The 21703-nt window shown below is 37.5% G+C and overlaps 1 protein-coding gene across 2 annotated transcripts in view; it reads left to right on the top strand.

The window, feature by feature from the left end:
• KIF26B (kinesin family member 26B) overlaps positions 1-21703 on the top strand; it is a 555676-nt gene that overhangs the window by 474963 nt on the left and 59010 nt on the right. For both annotated transcript variants that reach the window (XM_015127721.3, XM_028849150.2), the window contains one exon: positions 19739-19898. In XM_015127721.3, coding sequence (XP_014983207.3) covers positions 19739-19898 — 160 coding nt within the window. The remainder of the gene's footprint in view (positions 1-19738; positions 19899-21703) is intronic.

Below are 21703 nucleotides of genomic sequence, written 5' to 3'. Positions count from 1 at the left end.
TGTGAAGAATGTCATATATAGTTAGAGACTGCATTGAATCTGTAGATTGCTTTGAGTAGGATGGTCATTTTAACAATATTAACTCGAACTCAGGATTAAGAAACTCGCTCAAAACCACACAACTACATGGAAATTGAACAACCTGCTTCTGAATGAGTCCTGGGTAAATAACAAAATTAAGGGAGAAATCAATGAGAACAAAGAGACAACATACCAGAATCTCTGGGACACAGCTAAGGCAGTGTTAGAGAGAAATTTATAGCACTAAATGGCCACATCAGAAAGCTGGAAAGTTCTCAAATCGACACCCTAACATCACAGTTAAAAGAACTAGAGAAGCAAGAGCAAACAAATCCAAAAGCTAGCAGAAGACAATAAATAACTAAAATCAGAGCAGAACTGAAGGATATGGAGACATGAAAAACCTTTCAACAAATCAATGAATCCAGGAGCTGGTTTTTTGAAAAAAATTAACAAAATAGATAGACTGCTCACTAGACTAATAAAGAAGAAAAGGAGAAGAATCAAATAGACACAATAGAAAATGATAAAGAGGATATTACCACTGATCCCACAGATATACAAACTACCATCAGAGAATACTATAAACACCTCTGTGCAAATAAACTAGAAAATCTAGAAGAAATGGGTAAATTCCTGGACACATATACCCTCCCAAGACTAAACCAGGAAGAAGTCCAATCCTTGAATAGACCAATAACAAGTTCTGAAATTGAGCCAGTAATTAATAGCCTACCAACCAGAAAAAGTCCAGGACCAGATGGATTCACAGCTGAATTCTACCAGAGGTACAAAGAGGAGCTGGTACCATTCCTTCTGAAACTATTCCAAACAATAGAAAAAGAGGGAATCCTCCCTAACTCATTTTATGAGGCCAGCATCATCCTGATACCAAAACCTGGCAGAGACACAACAAGAAAAAGAAAACTCAGCTGGGCACGGTGGCTTACAGTGGCTCATGCCTGTAACCCCAGCACTTAGGAAAGCCAAGGCAGGCGGATCACCTGAGGTCAAGAGTTTGAGACCAGCCTGGCCAACATGGCAAAACCCTGTCTCTACTAAAATTACAAAAATTAGCTGGGCGTGGTGGCGGGTGCCTGTAATCTCAGCTAATTGGGAGCCTGAAGCAGGAGAATCACTTGAACCTGGGAGACAGAGATTGCAGTTAGCCAAGATCAAGTCAGCTTCATTCCTGGACATGCAAATTAATAAACATAATCCATCACATAAACAGAACCAATGACAAAAACCACATGATTATCTCAATAGATACAGAAAAGGCCTTCAATAAAATTCAACACCCTTCATGCCTCAATAAACTAGGTATTGATGGAACATTTCTCAAAATAATAAGAGCTATTTATGACAAACCCATAGCCAGTATCATACTGAATGGGCAAAAGCTGGAAGCGTTCCCTCTGAAAACTAGCACGAGACAAGGATGCCCTCTCTCAGCACTCCTATTCAACACAGTGTTAGAAGTTCTGGCCAGGGCAATCAGGCAGGATAAATAAAGCGTATTCAAATAGGAAGAGAGGAAGTCAAATTGTCTCTCTTTGCAGTTGACCTGATTCTATATTTAGAAAACTCCATCATCCGAGCCCAAAAACTTCTTGAACTAATAAGCAACTTCAGCAAATTCTCAGGATACAAAATCAATGTGCAAAAATCACAAGCATTCCTATACACCAACAACAGACAAACAGAGAGCCAAATCATGAATGAACTCCCATTCACAATCACTACAAAGAGAATAAAATACCCAGGAATACCTTACAAGGAATGCGAAGGACCTTTTCAAGGAGAACTACAAACAACTGCTCAAGGAAATAAGAGAGAACACAAATGGAAAAACATCTCATCCTCACGTATCAATATCGTGAAAATGGCCATACTGCCCAAAATAATTTATAGATCCAGTGCTGTTCCCATCAAACTACATTGACAGTCTTCACAGAATTAGAAAAAGCTACTTTAAATTTCATATTAAACCAAAAAAGAGCCCATATAGCAAAGACAATCCTAATCAAAAAGAACAAAGCTGGAGGCATCACGCTACCTGACTTCAAACCATACTACAAGGCTACAGTAACCAAAACAACGTGGTTTACCAAAACAGACATATAGACCAATGGAACAGATCAGAGACCTCAGAAATAACACCACACGTCTACAACAATCTGATCTTCGACAAACCTGACAAAAACAAGCAATGGAGAAAGAATTCCCTATTTAATAAATGGTGCTGGGAAAAGCTAGCCATGTGCAGAAAACTAAAACTGGATCCCTTCCTTACACCTCATACAAAATTAACTCAAAATGGATTAAAGACTTAAATGTAAAACCCAAAACCATAAAAACCCTAGAAGAAAACCTAGGCGCTACCATCTAGTACGTAGACACAGGCAAAGACTTCATGACAAAAACACCAAAAGCAATTGCAACAAAAGCCAAAACTGACAAATGGGATCTAATTAAGTTAAAGAGCTTCTGCACAGCAAAAGAAACTAGCATCAGCGTGAACAGACAACCTACAAAATGGGAGAAAATTTTTGCAATCTATCCATCTGACAAAGGTCTAATATCCAGAATCTACAAGGAACCTGAATTTACAAGGAAAACAAAACAAAACAAAACATCAAAAAGTGGGCAAAGGATATGGAGAGACACTTCTCAAAAGAAGACATTTATGTGGCCAACAAACATGAAAGAAAGCTCAATATCACACACTGATCATTAGAGAAATGCAAATCAAAACCACAATGAGATACCATCTCATGCCAGTCAGAATGGTAATATTATAAAAAAGTCAAGAAACAATAGATGCTGGTGAGGCTATGGAGAAGTAGGAACGCTTTTACGTTGTTGGTGGGAATGTACATTAGTTCAACCATTGTGGAAGACAGTGTGGCAATTCTTCAAGGATCTAGAACCAGAAATACCATTTGACCCAGTAATCCCATTACTGGGTATATACCCAAAGGAATATAAATCATTCTACTATAAAGACACATGCACCTGTATATTTATTGCAGCACTATTTACAATAGGAAAGACATGGAACCAACCCAAATGCCCATCAATGACATGACAGACGGCATAAAGAAAATGTGGCACATATACACCATGGAATACTATGCAGCCATAAAAAAGAATGAGTTCATGTCCTTTGCAGGGACGTGGATGAAGCTGGAAGCCATCATCCTCAGCAAACTGACACAGGAACAGAAAACCAAACACCACATGTTCTCACTCATAAGCGGGAGTTGAACAATGAGAACACATGGACCCAGGGAGGGGAACAACATACACCAGGGCCTGTTGTGGGGTTGAGGGAAAGGGGAGTGAGAGCATTAGGACAAACACCTAATGCATGTAGGGCTTAAAACCTAGATGACAGGTTGATGGGTACAGCAAACCACCATGGTACATGTATAACTATATAACAAACCTGCAGGTTCTGCCCACGTATCCCAGAACTTAAAGTAAAAATAATAATAATAATAATATTAACTCTTCTGATCCATGAGCATGGATGTCTTTTCATTTTTTTCTATGTTCTTCAATTTTTTATCAGTATTTTGAAGTTTTTGTTACAGAGATATTTCACCTCCTTACATTTATTCCTAGGTATTTTTTGGTAGCTATAGTAGATGGGATAGCTTTCTTGATTTCTTTTTCAACTATTTGTTACTGGTGTTTAGAAACACTACTGATTTTTGTATCCAGCCGCTTTACCAAATTTATCAGTTCTAAGAATTTTTTGGTGGAATCTTTAGGTTGTTCTAATTATTATACGCCATCTGCAAACAGGAACAATTTCTTTCTCTTTTCCAATTTGGATGCCTTTTCTTTCTTTCTCTTGCCTAATTGCTCTAGCTAGGACTTCCAGTACTATGTTGAGTAACAGTGGTGAAAGTGGGCGTTCTTGTCATGTTCCAGATCTTAGAAAAAAAAAAGGCTTTTAGCTTTTCCCCACTTACGATGTTAGCTGTGGGTTTGTCATATATGTTGAAGCATGTTTTTTCTATGCCTAACTTATTGAAAGTTTTATTATGAAGGATGTTGGATTTTAACAAATACTTTTCCAGTGTCTATTGAGAGGATCTTGTGGTTTTAGTCCCTTATATGTTGATGTGATGTGCACATTTATTGATTTGCATACATTGAACCATCATTGCATCCCTAGGATAAATCCCACTTCATTATGGTGTATTATCTTTTTCGTGTGTATTTCGTTTGCTAGTATTTTATATATATATATATATCTTTTTTTTTTGTTTTTTTTTTTTTTAAAGACAGAGTCTTGCTCTGTCGCCCAGGCTGGAGTGAGTGGCGCGATCTCAGCTCACTGCAAGCTCCGCCTCCCGGGTTCACGCCATTCTCCTGCCTCAGCCTCCTGAGTAGCTGGGACTACAGGCGCCGCTACCGCGCCGGGTTAAGTTTTTGTATTTTTTTAGTAGAGACGGGGTTTCACCGTGGTCTCCATCTCCTGACCTCGTGATCCGCTCGCCTCGGCCTCCCAAAGTGCTAGGATTACAGGCGTGAGCCACCGCGCCTGGCCTTTGTTTGCTAGTATTTTTTAGATGATTTTTGCATCTGTGTTCATCAGGGATATTGGTATCTCGTTTTGGTATTAGGATAATGCTGGCCTGGTTGCATGAATTAGGAAGACTTCCCTCCTCTTCAGTTTTTTGGAATAGTTTGAGAAGAATTGGTTTTATTTTACTGCTTAATTCTACTGAACTTTTAAAGTCCTGGGCTTTTCTTTGTTGGGGAACTTTTTATTACTAATTAATTCTTGTTACTCATTATTTGTTCAGATTTTATTCTTCCTGATTTAATCTTGTAAGGTTGTATGTGTCCAAGAGTTTATCCATTTCACCTGAGCTTTCCAATTTGTTAGGGTGTAGTTTTTCGTAAGACTCTAATCATTATTTGTATTTCTGTGGTATTTTTTTCATTTCTCATTTTTTAAAAAAAAATTGGATCTTTTTTCTTGATTAGTCTAACAGTTTATCAATTTTGTTTCCTTTCAAAAATCAACCTTTTATTTTCTTGATCCTTTGTAAATTTTTTTAGTCTTTATTTCTTCTCTGATCTTTATGATTTCTTCTGATTTCTGGCTCAGTTTGGTTTGGCTTTTTTAGTTCCTAAAGGTGCATTATTTGGTTGTCGATTTGAAATCTTTCTACTTTTTTGAGGAAAACATTTATTACTGTAATCCCTTCAGTATTGCTATTGTTGTATCCCATAGGTTTAGGAATGGTGTTTTTCCATTTTCATTTGTTTTAAGAAAAAAAGATTTTATTTCATTCTTTCATTTAGGAGCATGTTTTCGTGTAGGAGTATGTTTTATAATTTTCATATATTTGTACAATTTCTAAAGTTCTTCTTGTTATTGATTTCTAGTTTTATTAAACTGTGGTCTAAGATGCTTGATATGATTTCAACTTTTAAAAATGTGTTGAGAATTATTTTGTGGTCTAACACATGGTCTATCATGGAGAATATTCCATGTACTGATAATAACGTTGTGTATTTTGCAGCACTTGAATGAAATGTTCTCCAAATATCTGTTAGATCCATTTGGTCTGTAGTGCGGATTAAGTTCAATGTTTCTTTATTGATTTTCTGTCTAGTTGATCTGTCCAGTGCTAAAGTGGAGTGGTGGACCGGGCACATTGGCTCACACCTGTAATTGCAGCACTTTGGAAGGCCAAGGTGGGCCAATCACTCAAGTTTGGGAGTTTGAGACCAGCCTGGGCAACATGGTGAAACTCTGTCTCTAGAAAAAATACAAAAATTAGCTGGGTGTGGTGGCATGCACCCGTAGTGCCGGCTACTCTAGAGGCCGAGATGGAAGGATCATTTGAGCCTGGGAGATTAAGTCTGCAGTGAGCCAAGACCACGCTACTGCTCTCCAGCCTGGGTGACAGAGTGAGACCCCATACCAAAAAATAATAATAAAATGGAGTGGTGGAGGCCTCAACTATTACTGCATTGGAGTCAATCCCTTTAGCTTTAATAATAACTGTTTTATATAATATATCTGGGTGCTGCAGTGTTGAGTGCATATATATTTACAATTGTTATAGTCTCCTGCTGAATTGATCCCTTTATCATTATATTAATATAATGACCTTATTTGTCACTTTTTATGTTTTTTGGCTTACACTGTATTTTGTCTGATATAAGTATAGCTACTCTGGCACACTTTTGGTTTCTGTTTTCATGGAATAATTTTTTCCATCCCCTTGAAAGCTATACTTTCATTCTATGTGCATCTTTACAAATGAAATGCATTTGTTGGAGACAAAATATAGTTGGGTCTTTTTTTTTTTTAAATAAATCCATCTCATCTATATATTTTATTTAAGGAATTTAAACTGTTTACATTCAAGGATGTCATTGACAGGTAAGGACTTACTTCCGTTATTTTGTAAACTGTTTAATGATGGTTTTGTGTATCTTTTGTTCCTTTCTTCCTCTTTTATTGCTTACCTTGATGATTTGGTAGTTGATTGTAGTGATGGTTGACTCCTTTCTCTTTCTCATTCATGTATCTGCTCTCCCAGTGAGTTTTCTAGTCTTGTGTATTCTTACAGTGGTAGTGATTGTCTTTTTGCTTCCAGATGTAGAACTCCCTTAAGCATTACTCACAGGGCCTGTCTAGTGGTAGTGAATTCCCTCCTTTTTTTTCTTGTTTGGGATAGACTTTTATTTTTCATTCATTTTTTAAGGATAGCTTTCAGCAATATTTCATCTTTTTTTAAGGTTAGCTTTCAGCAATATTTTATAGTTTTTATGTATGCATCTTATGTTAGTCATATCTCTAAATCATGTGTTTGACGTTGTTGTAGATGGTATTTTTAATTTTTTTTGAGTTGGGGTGACAGAGTGACACCTAGGCTGGACTGCAGAGGCACAATCATAGCTCACCGCAGCCTCAAATTCCTAGGCTCAAGTGATCTGCCACGTCAGCCTCCTGAGTAGCCAGGATTATAGGCACATGACATCATACCCAGCTAATTTCTTTTTGTATCATTTTTCTGTAGCAGTGGGGGTCTCACTATGTTGACCAGGCTGGTCTTGAACTCCTGGCCTTAAGTGATCCTTCTGCCTTGGCCTCCCAAAATGCTGGGATTACAGGTGTGAGGCACCACCCCCAGCCTTACATTTTAATTTTTAATTGTTTGTTACTATGATAAAGAAATGCAATTGAGTTTTGTCTATTGACCTCATATCCTGCAACCTTCCTAAACTTACCTATTAGTTCTAGTAACTTTTTTGTGGATTTCATCCATTAGATTTTCTATAGGTGACTATGTCACCAATGAAGAACATTTGACTTTCTTTCCAATCTGGATATCGTTCATTTATTGTACTTGGCTAGGACTTCCAGTACAATGTTAAATGGAAATGGTGAGAGTGGACATCCTTGTCTTGCTCCTAATCTTAGACGGAAGGCATTTAGTCTTTTACCATTAAGTATGATGTTAGCTATAGTTTTTAGTAGATACCTTTTATTAAATTGAGGATATTGCCTTCTACTTACATATTGCTGAGGATTTTTTGTCAGGAATGGCTGAATTTTGGTAAATGCTTTTTCTGCATCTACTGAAACAATCATATAGTTTTCCTTTCGGTTTGTTAATATGGTAAATTATATTGATTAGGTTTTTTTGTTAACCAACCTTGCATTCCTGAAATAAACCTCACTTGCTCATGGTATAAAACCCTTTGTATTTGTTGCTAGACACAACTTATTTTTTTGAGTTGGGGTCTCCCTCTGTCACCCAGGCTGGAGTGCAGTGGCATGATCACAGCTGACTGCAATTTTAAACTCCTGAGCTCAAGCGATCCTTCCTTCCATCTCAGCCTCCCAAGTAGCTAGGATTACAGTGTGCCCCACTCTGCCCACCTAATTTTTTTATACTTGTTTTGTAGTGATGAGGTCTTGCTATGTTGCCCAGGCTGGTCTTGAACTTTGGGCCTCAAGCACCTCAGCCTCCCATAATACTGAGATTGTAGGAGTTAGCCACCATGCCTGGCCCTAGATACAGTTTTCTAATATGGCTCTTTAATATTTTATGTAGAATATTTTTTGGCAATGTTCAGGAGGGATATTGGTCTGCAGATTTGTTTTTTTTTTTTTTTTTTTCCAAACAACATATTTGTTTGCTTTTGGTATCAGAGTAGTATAGTATAACTTGGAAAGTATTTCTTCCTATTTTCAGGAAGACTTTGAGTAGAACTATTATTATTTCTTCCTTAAATGGTGGGTAGAATTCACCAGTGCCTCCGTCTGGTCCTAGAGCTTTACCTGTGGAAAAGTTGTGAACTACAGATTCTATTTCTTTAATGAATCTAGGCCATTTTTATTATATATTACTTCTTGAGTGAGCTCTGGAATTTTGTATCTTTCAAGAAATTTTTCCATTCTTATACATTGTTTAATTTACTGGTGTAATGTTTATTATCTTTTTGATATCTATAGAAACTTTAGATTAGGCCATCTCATTCCTGATATTGATCATTTGTGTCTTTCTTCTTCCCAGATCATTTGTGCTAGGGATTTACAAATTTTGTTGATCTTCTCAGAGAACCAACTTTTGATTTCACATCGATTTTTCTCCATTGTTTTTGGTTTTCTGTTTCATTGATTTCTGCTATTGTGTTGCTTTTTTTTTTCCTTTCTGCTATTATTTTTGTCTATAATTTGCTCATCTTTTTCTAATTTCTTAAGGTGGAAGCTGAGGTCATTGATTTGAAGCCATAGTTGCTTTCTGATACAGGCATTTAATGCTCTAAGTTTTGTTTTAACCCATCTTCAGGGATATTCACAAATTTGGATGGGTTGCATTTTCATTTCTATTCACTGAAAAACACTTCAAAATGTTCATTTTGAATTTTTCCTTGACCATAGGCTGTTTGGGGCCAAGTTGTGGAGTTTCAGAATATTTGGAGATTTTTCAGATATTGTTCTACATTGACTTCTAATTTGATTCCATTGTATCAGAGAACATGCTTTGAGTGATACGAATCCTTAACATTTATTTAGACTTGTTCTGTGGACCACAATACTGTGTATCTTGGTAAATGACTTGTGTGCACTTCAAAAGAATGTCTGTTCTGCTATTGTTGGGTTGAATGTTCTGTGTCAAGTAGATATTTGATAGTATTGTTCAAATCGATATCCTTATGGTTTTCTGGCTACTTGTCATACCAATTTTGAGATGGGGGTATTTGAAATTGCCAACTATAATTAAAGATTTGTCTGTTTCTTCATGCAGTTCTGTCAGATTGTTCTTCATGGATTAGAACATTAGCCACATAAATTTTTTAATTGTGACCACTTAATAATGAATTATCTCATTTATCATTATAGAACATTCTTTTTTGACTCTAACAACATTTTTCATCTTCAGTCTTTTTGGCATTTTTAAATTGTATATCATAGTTGTCCATATTTTTGGAGTACACATATTTTGATGCATGTATACAATGTATAGTGATCAAATTAGGATAATTGGGATATTCATCACTTCACACATTGATCTTTGCTTTGTGTTGGGAATGTTTATTATTAACTATAGTTCTTCTACTGTCCTATTGAATGCTAAAACTCATTCCTTTTATCTAACTGTATGTTTGTGCCTACTAACCAATTTATCTTTATCCTACCCTCTGCCCTTCCCTTCCCAGCCTCTGGTACCCACTCTTCTACTCTCTATCTCCATGAGATCCACTTTTGTAGCTCCCACATAAGAGTGACAACATGGGATATTTATCTTTCCATACCTGACTTATTTCACTTAACATAATGACTTCCAAGTTCATCTGTGTTACTTAAAATGACAGGATTCCATTATTTTTAAGGCTGAATAATATTCCATTGTGTGTGTGTGTGTGTGCGTGTGTGTGTGTGTGTATCACATTTTCTTTATTCATTTACCCACTGATGGGCACTTAGGCTGATTCTATATTTTGGCTGTTGTGAACAGTGCTGCAATAAACATGGGAGTGCAGATACCTCTTTGATAAACTGATTTCTTTTACTTTGGATATATACTCAGCAGTGGGATTGCTGGATCATATGGTAGTTCTACCTTTAAGTTTTTTGAGAAACCTCCAGAATGTTTTCCATGATGGCTGTACTAATTTACATTCCCACCAAGTGTGTGAGCATTCCCCATTTCCTGCATCCTGTCCAGCATTTGTTTTTTGTCATTTTGATAATAGCCATTGTAACTGAGGTGAGATGATAGCTCATTAAGGTTTTGATTTGCACTTCCCTGATGATTAGTGATGCTGAACATTTTTTCACATACCTTTTGGCCATTTGTATATCTTCTTCTGACGAATGTCTATTCAGGTCTTTTGCTCATTTTTAATTGGATTATTTTTGGGGTTTTGGCCCATTAAGTTGTTTGAATTCCTCATATATTCTGGTTATTAATCCCTTTTCAAATAGTTTGCAAATTTTTCTCCCATATTCCACATGTAGGTTATCTTTTCACCTTGTTGTTTCCTGTTCTGTGTAGAAGCTTTTTAGCTTGATGTAATCCCACTTGTCTATTTTTGCTTTTATTGCCTATGTTTTTGAGGTCTTACCCCAAAATATTTGCCAGACAAATGTCCTGTAGTATCTCCCCAGTGTTTTCTTCCAGCAGTTTCATAGTTTCAGGTTTAAATTTAAGTCCATTTTGAGTTGATTTTTATAATGTGGTAAAAGATGAAGATCTAGTTTCACTCTTCTGCATATGAATATCCAGTTTTCCCAGCACCGGTTATTAAAGAGATTGTCCCTTCCCCAATGAGTGTTATTGGTGCCTTTGTCAAAAATGAGTTGGCTGTAAGTGCATGGATTTATTTCTGGGTTTTCTATTGTATTCCATTGGTCTGTGTGTCTGTTTTTATGCCAGTACTATACTCTTTGCTTACTATAGCTTTGTAGTATAATTTGAAATCAGATAATGTGATGTTTCCAGCTTGGTTATTTTTGGTCAGTATTGATTTATCTACTGCGGGTCTTTTGTGATTCCATAAAAATTTTAAGATTTTTCTTTTCTATTTCTGTGAAGAATGTCATGAGTATTTTGATAGGGATTGCATTGAATCTGTAGATTGCTTTGGGTAGCATAGACACTTTAATAATATTAATTCTTCTAATCTATGAGCATGGGATATTTTTCCATTTTTGTGCTCTTCAATATCTTTCATTGGCGTTTTATAATTTTCCTCATAGAGATCTTTCACTTCTTTGGTTGAATTTTTACTAGGTATGTTTTTGTAGCTATTGTAAATGTGATTGCTTTCTTGATTTCTCTTTCTAGTTCATTGTGGTGCAACATTAGGTTGTGTGTTTATTTTATATCCTGCAACTTTATTAAACTCATTTATCAGTTCTAAAAGTTTTTTGGTGGAATCTTTAGATTTTTCTAAATATAAGATCATGTCATCTACAAACAAGAATAATTTGACTTCTTCCTTTCTAATTTGGATGCCCTTTATTTCTTTCTCTTATCCTATTGTGCTGGCTAGGAATTCCAGCACTATATTGAATAATTACAGTTTATAATTCACTGCTGAGCATCCTTTTCTTATTCCAGATCTTAGTGAAAGGTTTTCTATTTTAACTTATTCAGTATGACATAAGCTGTGAGCGTGTCACATATGATACTTATCTTGTTGAGGTATGTTCCTTCTATAAATTTGTTGAGGATTTTTATCACAAAGGGATGTTGAATTTTATTAACTACCTTTCCAGCATCTGTTGAAGTAATTCATATTTTTTTCCTTGATTCTGTTGATGTGATGTTTTAAACTTATTAACTTACATATGTTGAACTATCTTTGCATCACAGGGATGAATCCTACTTGATTATGGTAAATGGTCTTTTTAATATATTGCTGTCTTCTGTTTATTGGTATTTTGTTGAGGATTTTTGCCTCTTTTTATCAGAAACATTGTCCTGTAGTTTTCTTTTGTTGTTATCTTTGGTTTTGGAAATAAGGTCAGGCTGGCCTTGTGGAATGAGTTTGGAAGTATTTCCTTCTCTTCAATTGTTAAAAATAGTTTGAGTAGAATTGGTATTAGTTATTCTTTAAATGTTTGGTAGATTTCAGCAGTAAATCTATCAGTTCCCTGGCTTCTCTTTGATGGGAGACTTTTTATTACTGTTTCAATTGATTACTTGTTATTGGCCTATTCAGGTTTTTATTTATTCACAGTTGAGTTTTGGTAGGTTGTATGTTTCCAGGAATTTATCCATTTTTTCCTAGATTTTCCAATTTATTGGCATATAGTTACTCATAATGGTTGCTATTGATCCTTTGTGTACCTGTAGTATCAGTTGTAATGTCATCTTCTTCATCTCTGACTTTATTTAGTTGGATCTTCTGTTTTTTCTTAGTCTAACTGAAGGTTTTAGAATTTTGTTGCTTTTCAAAAAACAAACTTTTTATTTTGTTGGGGTTTTTCATATTTTAGTCTCAATTTCATTTATTTTTGCTCCATCTTTACTCATTTCTTCCTACTAATTTTAGGTTTGGTTTGTTTTTCTTTTCTAGTTCATCGAGGTGCAACATTAGGTTGTTTATATTTGGAGTCTACATTTTTAATGTAGGTATTTATTGCTGTCGACCTCTCCCTTAGTGCTACTTTTTCTATATCCCGTGGGTTCTGGTGTGTTGTATTTCCATTTTCATTTGTTTCAAGAACTTTTTAAACTTCATTCTTAATTTCTTCATTGACCTATTGGTCATCCAGGACCATGTTATTCAATTTCCATGTATTTGAATAGTTTCTAGCATTTCTTGTTATTAATTTATAGTTTTATTCTGCTGTGGTTACAAAAGATACTTGATATGATTTTGACTTTTTACAGCTTGTTGAGACATGTTTTGTGGCCTATCATATGGTCTGTCCTGGAGAATTTTCATGTACTGATGAGAAGAATGTGTATTTTGCAGCAGTTGAGTAAAATGTTTTGTGAATATCTGTTAGGTCCATTTGCTCTAGAGTATTGTTTAATTCTGAGGTTTCTTTGTTGATTTTTCTGCCTGAATGATCCATCCATTGCCAAAAGTGAGGTGTTGAAGTTCCTTACTGTTCTTGTATTGTAGTCTATCTCTCCTGTTTAGATCTACTAATATTTGCTCTCTCTCTATATATACACATATATATCCTGCTATTTGGTCATATATTTGTAATTGTTATATCCTCTTTCAGAATTGACTCCTTGCTGAATTATTATATAATAATTTCCTTTGTTTCTTTATGTAGTTTTTCACTTAAAGTCTATTTTATCTGATCGAAGTATAGCTAGTCTTGATCATTTTTGGTTTCCATTTGTATGGAATGCTTTTCCCATCCCTTCACCGTTAGTCTATGTGTGTCTCTATAGGCAAAGTGTGTTTATTGTAGGCAACATATAGTTGGGTCTTATTTATTAATCCATTCAGCCACTCCATGTCTTTTATTTGGAGAATTTAGTCCATATACATTCCATGTTATTATTGATAGGTAAGGCCTTCCTACTGCCATTTGATTACTTATTTTCTAGTTGTTATGTAGTGTACCTCCTTACTTCCTTTTTTATTTTTTGTGGTTAAGTGATTTTCTTTGGTAGTATGTTTTAATTTGCTGCTTTTGTTTTTTGTGTATCAATTATAGATTTTTTGCTTTAGGTTACCACGAAGCTTACAAAAAAATCCTGTAATTATAACAAGTTATTTAAAAGTCATACCAATTTAACTTTTTATTGTAGCAGAAGAAAAGAAACAAATCAAAAAGAAAAAAACACATACACTTTAATTTCCTTGTGTTCCTATATTTTAAATTTTTGATGTCACAAAATCAAAATTTGCCTACCTCAAAAATTTTGTGGTTATTATTCTTAATAGTTTTGTCTTTTAATCTTCTTAATAAAAATATAAATGGTTTAAATGCCATGATTATAATATAACAATCACATTAGCATTATTTTTCCTATGCTTTTAAGAACTTCTTTAGCATTTATCATATGCTAGGTCTGGTAGTGATAAGTTTTCTCTGAGAAAGTCATCTCTCCTTCATTTCTGAGGAGTAACTTTGCTAGGTGCAGTATCCTTGGGGGACAATTTTTTTCCCTTCAGCACTTTGAATAATATCATCTCCTCCTGGCCTATAAAATTTCTGCTGGGAAGTCTGCTGCCAGGTGTATTTGATGTCTGTTGTATGTTATTTGCTTTTTTCTCACTCTCTCACTGTTTTTAGGACCCTCTTTGCCTTTGACCTTTGTGAGTTTAATTATAATATGTCTTGGGGTCTTCTTATTTGGGTTTAATCTGATTGGTGACTTTTGACCTTCATGTACTTGGATATTTATATTTTTCTCTAGGTTTGGAAAGTTCTGTGTTATTTCTTTCTTTCTTTCTTTTTTTTTTTTTTTTTTTTTTTTTTTTTTTAGATGGAGTCTTGCTCTGTCGCCCAGGCTGGAGTGCAGTGGCTGGATCTCTGCTCACTGCAAGCTCCGCCTCCCGGGTTCACGCCATTCTCCTGCCTCCGCCTCCCGAGTAGCTGGGACTACAGGCGCCCGCCACCTCGCCCGGCTAATTTTTTGTATTTTTAGTAGAGACGGGGTTTCACTGTGTTAGCCAGGATGTTCTCGATCTCCTGACCTCGTGATCCACCTGCCTCGGCCTCCCAAAGTGCTGGGATTACAGGCTTGAGCCACCGCGCCTGGCCTGTGTTATTTCTTTGAATAAGCTTGCTACCTCTTGTCTTTCTCAGTTCTCTAACTCCACTAACCCAAATATTTGCTTTTTTGATGTTGGTCCATAGGTCCCAAAAGCTTTGTTCATTTCTTCGTCTTTTTTTTTTCTCTTCTGACTGTGTATTTTCAAATAGTCTGTCTTTGAGCTCACTGATCCTTTCTTCTTTTTGATCAATTCCTCTGCTATGCTCTATTGCATTTTTCATTTCATTTATTGAATTTTTTACCTCCAGGATTTCTATTTATTTTTTAAATTTTTCTCTGAACTTTCTCTGAGACGTTTCTCTGAGCTTTCTTGAGGTTCACTGAGCTTCCTTAAAACTATCTTTTTAATTATTTTTTTGAGAGATCACACATTTTCATCACTTTAGGGCCAGTCTTGGTGCCTTACTTTGTCCCTTTGACATCGTATTTCCCTGAATGTTCTTGATGCTTGAAGTATGATGATAGCTACACATTGAGAGATTAAATATTTTAGTCTTCCTAGTCTGGCTTTGTTTGTGCCTGCACCTCTTCAGAGGGTCTTCCAGGGATTCTAAGCCCACTGACTATTATGTTCCCTATCTGTGATCACCACAGTCATCTCAGCACTAGAGGATACTCTATTCCCAGGCTTGCTGTGAGTCTCACAATGGCTTTCTGGGCCAAACGGACCTGGGGAAGATCCAAGGACAGGACTTGTGTTATGTGGGAACACTGGCCGCCAGGGACCAGAATCTTGAAGACTGTCCTAGTGTCCCAGACCAGTGTACTTCCCTGCAGGCCTCTGCACAGGTGTGTCCCAGACCAGTGTACTTCCCTACAGGCCTCTGCACAGGTAGGCTGGGTCCCCAACCATAGCAAGAGAGGCAGAAGTTGAGACTAGACCCCTTCAGGATCTGCTGTGAGGAGGAGGCTGATGGGCCTTTCTCATTGGCTGAGACAGGCATGTGTTACTCAGCAAGTCTCTGCACAAGTGGAGTAGTTTCTTACCCATAACAGGAGGAGCTAAAGCCAAGACCAGGCCTCCTCACCATCTGCTATAAGATGGAGGCTGGCCAGGAGCCTGTAGTCCCAGCCACACAGGAGGCTGAGGCAGGACAATGGCGTGAACCCGGGAGGCAGAGCTTGCGGTGAGCCGAGATTGCACCACTGCACTCCAGCCTGGGGGACAGAGCGAGATTCCGTCTCAAAAAAAAAAAGGATGGAGGCTGGCATACCTGCAACATTGGCTCAAATGGGCATGCATCTTCTAGTAAATCCCTGCATAGACAGGATAGTTCCCCAACTATCAGCAGGAGGAGCTAGAGCAGAATCTGGGCCCCCTTGGGATCTGCTGTGGGACAGATACTGAAGGGCTCAGTCTCAGCTCAGAGGCATGTGTGTCACCCAGCAAGTTCCTGTACAGATAGAATAGTTATCTGACGGCAGAGGGAGGGTCTGGAGCTGTGACTGGGCCCCCTTGGGATCTGCTGTGGGACAGAAGCTAGAGAGCCCAGTCTTGTATCTGAAGGTGTGTCTTTCCCAGGAGGACACTGCATCAGTAGGATATTCCATGACTGCAGCAGGAGGTGCTGGACATGCCTCCCCGCAGGTCTTCGCATAAATGGGATAGGTCTTTGTCTTCAGTCTCTTTTGTCTAATACTGGTAGATTCCAACTCTCCTGGTTACTGTTTGCCTTATCCACACTCACACGTTTAAACTATTGTTTATTTCTATTTGAAGTGCATTTCTCATAGGAAGCATATAGTAGTGCCTCACTTTTTTATCCAATCTGATGATTTTTGCCTTTTAATAAGGGTATTTTAGACTATTTCAATTTCATGTGATTATTGATATCGTTTGGTTCAAAATACTACTTTTCTGTTTTCTGTTTGTCCCATCTGATCTTTGTGCTCTTTTTTTTCTGCCTTCTTTTGGATTTATTTATTAAACATTCTAATTTCTATCTTTTGTGGGTTTATTAGCTATTACTTTTATTGTTTCATTATTGCTTTAGTGTTTGTAACATACATGTTTAAGTTACCACAATTTAATTTAAAGTGATATCCCACTTATATAAGGAATAAAAACCTTATAATAGTATACTTCCATTTCTCCCCTCTGACTTGTGTGTTATTGCTATCAAACATTTTAATTTTACATGTTACTCACACATTACATTGTGATTTTTGTTTTAATAATCTTTCAAAGAGATTTAAAGTAATAAAAATTACATATTTACCCATGTGGTTATCATTTCCAAAGCTCTTCCTTCCTTCGTCTGTATTCCTGGTGTTTTTGCTTATGGTGAATTCTTTTAGGATTTTTAAGTCTAAAAATATCTTTATTTCCCTTTTGTTTTAGAATGATACTTTTGCTGGGTGTATATTTTTAACTTGACAGTTTTTAGTATTTTAAAAACATTGCTCCACTGTCTTCTCACCTGTATTATTTCCAATGAGAAATCTGCCATCATCCTTGTCTTTGTTCCTTTATATGTAATGTGCTTTTTTCCCTCTGGCTCTTTTCAAGATTTTTCTTTATATCACTGGTTTTGGGCAGTTTGGTTATGATATGCCTTGATATAGTTTCTTCATTCGTGCTTGGGGCTCACTTAGCTTCTTGGATACATGGGTTTATGATTCATTAAATGTGGGGAATTTTTAGCCATTATTTTTCTCAAATGTTTTATTTGTAGCACACTCTGTGTCTTCTCCTTTAGGGACCCCAATAACACATAGCAGACACTTGAAGTTGTCCTACAGCTCTTTTTTTCCTGTTTTTTATTTGTTGTTGTTTTTTCCCCTGTATACTTTATTCTGAATAGTTTTATTGCTAGATCTTCAAATTTGCTGATTTTTCATTCTGCAATATCTACTCTGCCATTCATCTCATCTAGTATTTTTTTATCTCACACATTGTAGTTTTTATCTCTAGAGGTTCAGTTTTGTGTCTTTTTTTTTTTTTTTTTTTTTTTTTTTTTGAGACAGAGTCTTGCTCTGCCGCCTAGGCAGAGCAAATTGTGCAGTGGCACAATCTCGGCTCACTGCAAGCTCTGCCTCCCGGGTTCACACCATTCTCCTGCCTCAGCTTCCCGAGTAGCTGGGACTACAGGCACATACCACCACACCCAGCTAATTTTTTTTATTTTTAGTAGAGACAGGTTTCACTGTGTTAGCCAGGATGGATGGTCTCGATAGTTTTGTGTCTTTTTAAATATATATTCCATGTTTCTACTTAACTTTTTGAACGTCTGAAATACAGATGAAATAACTGTTTTAATAAATAGCTGCTTCTGTCAATTCTAACATCTCTGCTAATTCTAAGTTGGTTTCAATGATCTCTTCGTTATGGGTTTCATTTTCCCAAGTCTTTACTTTGTAAATATTCTTAAGCTTTGTTTTAGAATGCAGTTGTGTTACTTGGAAAGAGTTTGATCATTTTTTTTGTTTTGCTTTTAATATGTGTTAGATGGGATCAGGTCAGTGTTCAGTCTGTGGCTAAGTATGGAAAATACTTCTGGGTGTTCAACCCGATGCCCCGTGAATCGTGAAGTTTTCCAGGCTGGCTGTTAGGAAGTAGCACGATTCCTGGCTTTGTGAATAATATATGTAAAATTAAACGATCTCCAATCTTCTTAAGTGGTTAATTTCTGAGCCTTGAATAGTTTTCTCACATGAATGTTGTGTTAGTCCCTTTTGCATTGCTGTAACAGGATACCTGAGGCTGGTGATTTATAAAGAGGCTTATTCTGCTCACAGTTCTGCAAGCTATATAAGAAGCATGTCCCCAGCATCTGCTTCTGGTGAGGCCTCAGGACGCTGACGATGATGGTGGAAGGTGAAAGGAGAGCCGGCATGTCACATGGCAGGAGAGAGCAGGAGAGAGAAGGGGGCAGGTGCCAGCCTCTTTTAAACAACTAGCTTTTGCATGAAGTTAAAGAGCAAGAACTCACTCATTACCATGGGAAGGGCACTAAGCTGTTCACGAGGGTTCCACCCCCAAGACCCAAACACCTCCCACCAGGCCCCATCTCCAACACTGAGGATCACATTTCAACACCAGGCCTGTGATTCTCAGTGCTGGAACCTGCTGGGAGGTGTTCAGGTCATGGGGGTGGACAACCCATCTCCACCACTGAGGATCACATTTCAACATGAGATTTGGAGCACACAGACATCCAAACTATATCAGATGTGCTGACCAGCACTCAGTTGAACCCTTGACGGACCTTCTGCAAATCTCTAGAGTTCTTTCCTCTGCTGTACTCTGTCTTGTAAATTGTTGCCACCTTGGTCTCCCTGTACTTCGGCAGCAGAAGTACTCATGGGCAAGTTACTTCACTTTTCGGAACTGTTATTTTCTCATCAATACAGAAAGGATAATAGTATGTAGCTTATGATTTTATCATGGGAATTGAATGAGGCTGATGTTTGTACAGCTCCTGGCACTTGGCAGATACTCAGCAAATATTTGGGTCTTCCCTGTCTCTGCACCTGGTTGTTATTTCTTCCTGATTTTTGCCTTTGGTTTGCAACCTGATTCCTGGCTGAGCTTTAGGTTGGGTTCTGTATAATGATCAACCAAAGCTGGTAATCACTCATGAGCCATTCAGGTTTTAACTTGATGAGTTTCAGAATTCTGCTGTTCAAATGGCATTTAGGTAGAAATGTAGCCTCCTATCATTAGACATTTATTTTCTCCAAAATCTCATTCAGTTCAACCTGCAAGAATTATTTGAATTCATTTATCTGTAGTGTGACTGTCAGTAGACTTTAGAAGGTCAGTGGTGTGTGGTGAAAAGAATTTTAAGAGGACCAATGCTATTTGCAACCCCAGCATGATTTTGCTGGGGTTTCCTAGTAGGTCGTGAACTTCAACCATTTACTCCCCCTTTTCATTTTTCCTCAGGTTTCCCAAGGAGCTACATGAAGAACAGATGAGTGTTTGTCAGAACTTAACCATTTCTCTTTTATCTTCTCTTATGTGGCAGTGTCTGGAGGCCGCAGCCGCCTGCATCTCATTGATCTCGGCAGCTGTGTGAAAGCTCTTAGCAAAAATCGAGAAGGAGGCTCAGGACTGTGCCTCTCGCTGTCTGCTCTGGGCAATGTCATCCTGGCTCTCGTCAATGGCAGCAAACACATTCCATACAAGTAAGTGGCTCTTCTACTCAAAGAATGCGGTGGGGGTAAGCACGGTGTGGGACGCTTGGCTTAGTGCCATCTGGGGAGAGGTGTGCCACAGAAGGACAGCCTGGACCCCATTCTAAGTTCAGTGCCAGAGACCAGCCTTAGCTAACAGTTGTGTAATGCATGATCTCCCATATTCAAAACTTTTGGAAATACTTAAATCTATTCCAGTTCTAACTTGAGGCTACTCAAGTTAGAAGAAAATAGGAAATTATCTCAGTTGCGTTCTCCACTCGCAACTGAAGGGGGTGGGCCATTGTCACCATGAGAAAGATACGCCTGTTTCACAGTGATGAGAATGAGGGTGGAAGACTGGCTTACCCTTAGGGGTAGGGCCACCAGACTCAACCAAACAAATACAGGCTATCCAGGCAAATTCGAATTTCAGATAACCAACAAATAAGGTTGTATTATACATATGCACCCCAACATTGCGTGGGACACTCCTGGTGTCATGTATTTTATCTGGCAGCCCCATCTAGGGAGTTTAGAAAGCTGGGAGAATTAGCACCGCCTTCCCATGCAAATGTTTAGTCACTTCCAGGATCCTTCCTGTCTCTTTATTGCTGCTCCAAGACAATTAAATTACAGCCGCTCCTATGTCTGGCAGAGACAAAGCCACTCCACCACCATCACCCCAACTAAGCGTTCTCATTGGACCGTGTGGTGGCGGGCCATTGACTGGCTGGCCGGGCTTCTGCCAAGGCCCAGCTGAGCCTCTTACTAGCTGCATGAACCTTCATTCTTCCTAAAATGAGGGCTAAAGCTATACATGTTACTTACATCACAGAAATATAAGGCTCAAAATGATAAAACATGTATAAAAGTTTATTGTAGAATTTAGGACACTATGGCCAATAACCTATGATGAAAGTCTGGTAACACCTATCTGGTCAAGCCTATCCTCACCTATTTAAAGGGAAAAAAACACTGGCCTTACAGAGTTGCCATGAGGATTAACTAACTGTATGTGGATTCATGGTTTTATCTGTAAAAATCCTACAAAACCTAAGTTACTTGTGTGGGAGGAAAAGGTCGAGCAGTGTATTCTATAATGACCGAGATTCAGGATGAGTGCTGGAGTTTTTCTTTCCCTCAACCCTATGGACCGACTTTAGGAGCTTAAATGGTGGTTACAATCCTGTCCATCTCATTTCTAGAAATTTGGAATCCTAGTTGGATAAACCCAGAAATGGTGTTCCCAGCTCTTGTAACAACACTTTTCTATAGGAAAAAATTGTTAAGTTGAAGAATTATAGAGTTTCATTTGATGTCATTTCTGTAGTTGAATAAATTCAACTGGTGGGGAGAAAAGGCAGGGGAGGGCAACCGTTGGAGTTGGAGATGAAGGGAAGAGTTGCTGGCCCTCACTGGTTTCCATAAAATGAGAATCATGCCTGTTAATGTCATAACTTCATAGATCATGGTGTAAATAAAATTCCAGATTGCACCTTGTTAGGAGGTCATCGATTACATATTTTACTTAAAGATTTTCCACTGTTTCTGCAGGGCGACATGCTTTTATGATTTCTATGAATAGTTGTTGAATTGATGGTGAGAACATAGATGCATGTAAACATGAAACTATTTTTAATTTAAAGTAACTTAGTTAGAGTTGGGTTTTGTTATAAATGAGTAGGGAAACATTAAAAATTGTTTTTATGGCCCAGCGTGGTGGCTCACACCTGTATTTCCAGCACTTTGGGAGGCTGAGGCGGGAGGATTGCTTGAGCCCAGTAGTTTGAGACCAGCCTGGGCCACATGGCAAA

This window comes from Macaca mulatta, chromosome 1, assembly GCF_049350105.2.
Source record: "Macaca mulatta isolate MMU2019108-1 chromosome 1, T2T-MMU8v2.0, whole genome shotgun sequence".
In the NCBI taxonomy this organism is placed as follows: domain Eukaryota; kingdom Metazoa; phylum Chordata; class Mammalia; order Primates; family Cercopithecidae; genus Macaca; species Macaca mulatta.
Note: the sequence above shows the minus strand (reverse complement) of the source record. Positions and strands in the feature narration are given on the sequence as shown.